This window comes from Rhinopithecus bieti, unplaced genomic scaffold (genome assembly GCF_001698545.2).
Source record: "Rhinopithecus bieti isolate Rb0 unplaced genomic scaffold, ASM169854v2 scaffold_2439, whole genome shotgun sequence".
Taxonomy (NCBI): Eukaryota; Metazoa; Chordata; class Mammalia; order Primates; family Cercopithecidae; genus Rhinopithecus; species Rhinopithecus bieti.
This window is the reverse complement of record NW_016804232.1, coordinates 1,620,426-1,622,505: the sequence shown is the minus strand read 5'-3', so window position 1 is coordinate 1,622,505 and position 2,080 is coordinate 1,620,426. Positions and strand designations below refer to the sequence as shown.

Genomic DNA, 2,080 nt, shown 5'->3' with positions numbered 1-2,080 from the left:
CCGCCCGCTCCTCGCCGCTGTGGCTGTGGCGGCTGCGGGACTTGGAGGCCTCGCTGCCACCGCGCTGTCCATCTCGCCGCCGGTGCTCGCGATGGCGCTCCTTGCTGCGGCCACTGCTGCTGCGGCGGTCCCGGCGGGGCCTGCGCTCCGACCCCTCCCCGCGCCGCTGGGTGCCGGAGGAGGAGGCCGGACTCCCGCCGCTGCCCCCCGTTCCCCCGGCAGCCGTCGCCGCCGTTGCCGCGCTGGCCCCCCCCAGCAGCAGCCCCTGCTCGGACTGGGAGCTCACATCCTCGTATTCCACCAGCGGGGTCACACCCCCGCCGCTACTAGCACCGCCACCGCCGTCCTGCTGCGGCTGGGGCAGCGAGAAGACCCGACGCTTCTCCGCCTCCTGCCCGGCGCGGGGCCCGCGGCGCCGCTTCTGCCGCCCTCCTGCGCGCCTCTTGCCTCTCGCCAGCCGCTTGACCTCCAGAGGGGGGCCCGGGCTGAAGCAAGAGGAGGAGGCCGCGGCGGCGGCGGCTGCGGCGGCGGCCGTGCCGGGAGCAGCCAGGAAGAGCAGAGGCGGCGGGGGCGGCGGCGGTTGCAGGAGCTGCGGCTGCAGGAGCGGCAACAGCAGCGGCGGCTGCTGAGGGGACAGGAATCGCCTCCGCTTGCGGCGTTCCTCCAACTTCTTCTCCGCCCAACTCAGGCCCCCGCCTCCCCCCAGCGCCGTGTCCGAGCTGCTCGGCATCGCCTAGAGCCAGCCGCAGAGCGCGGCGCGGGTGCGGCCTCCTCCCAGGTCAGATCCTGGCCATCTCCCCCGCCGGAAACGGGAGCGGTGGCGGAGGGACACCGAGCACCAGGACCGGCCGGGAGACGCTCCACGATAATCCGGGTCGGGACTCGGGTCCCTGGGTTCCAGGTCACAGTGGGGTACGCAGCGGCCTCCGGGCCTCAGAGAAGCAAGAATCCGGGCGGCGGAGCTCCCGATCGCGCTCGTCGTCCTATACCTCGGCAGCGAAAACACCAGATGCGCCGGGCGCTGACCTGCGGGGGAGTCCCGAGTCCTCCAAGTGCCCCCGGGGGTGGGGGAGCGGCCTCGGCCGCGCTCTCGGCTCGGGCAGCGCAACGCGGAAGTACCACCTTCGTCGCCGCTTCACTCCATCGCGCCCTGACGTAGGGTGCGAGTTCAGGGGAGGGGAGTGGGCGAGACAACAACACGCCTCCCCCGCCTCCCTATTCGGCGTCGACGTCGTCCTCCTGTGGTGGCGGCGACACACCGCAGGCGCCTCGGAAGTGGCCTGGGCCTGACAACAACTCCCAGCCTAGAGCCTCGCGCACTCTGCGGCCCGCGGGGTTGGGCAGCGGGGCGGGGCGAGGCGGGGGCGACCGGGCTGCGGCTCTCGGTTGGGGCAGCGAGTGTGCTGGGCTGGGCGGGGGGCTATTTCCGGGGAGATGGGGGCGGGGGCGTTTCTGAGTCTGTGGCGGTGAGTATGGGCCCTGACTTTCTTCTTTCGCCGCCACAGCCGCGAGCAGAGGTGGCGGAGCTACCCTTTTCCTCCGCTCCCCCCCTCCACGAGGAGGCTCCTGATGTGCGCGGCCGGCCCGGCTCCCTCCTCCCCTTCCCTCTCCGCTCCTCGTCAGGAGGAGGGAGAGCCAAGGGACTTGCTGGTTGGGCCCTAACCTCCACAAACCCTCCTCCTCGCCTCGCTCTTTGGGCTTTTCCCCCTCAGCCCTGACGTACGACCGGGAGCGCGCCCGGTCGTCACGCTCAGAGAAAGCCGAAGATGAGAGGTGGCCGGGGCAAGAGAGGCGGGAACAAAGTTGCCGCGCACTGGCGTGCTCGCTCCCGCCAGTGGCCGGCGGGCCGCACCGGAAGTGACATGTGTAGAAACCGCTCGGCTTCCGGTGAGGGTGGGACTCAATGTGAAGAAGGGTTAAAGAAAGGAGAGGATTTGTGCGCCGCCCACTGCTGTGGCTTGAGACTCTCCCCGTGGTGGCGCGCCCGTCGTGCCTGTTGCTTGCGTCCAGCGCGCAGTGCCGGTTCCGGCCCTCTGCAGATGCCGCACTGCCTGCCTGGTGAGCGAAAGGTCACAGTGAG

General features: G+C 71.3%; 1 protein-coding gene across 1 annotated transcript in view; it reads right to left on the bottom strand.

Annotated features, from left to right (window-relative positions):
- The window catches only part of CDK13 (cyclin dependent kinase 13), a 144,169-nt gene extending 142,309 nt beyond the window's left edge, over positions 1–1,860 (bottom strand). The window contains exon 1 of the mRNA XM_017867362.1: positions 141–1,860. Coding sequence (XP_017722851.1) covers positions 141–730 — 590 coding nt within the window. The 5' untranslated portion in view covers positions 731–1,860. The remainder of the gene's footprint in view (positions 1–140) is intronic.
- Between the last annotated feature and the right edge of the window lie 220 nt (positions 1,861–2,080).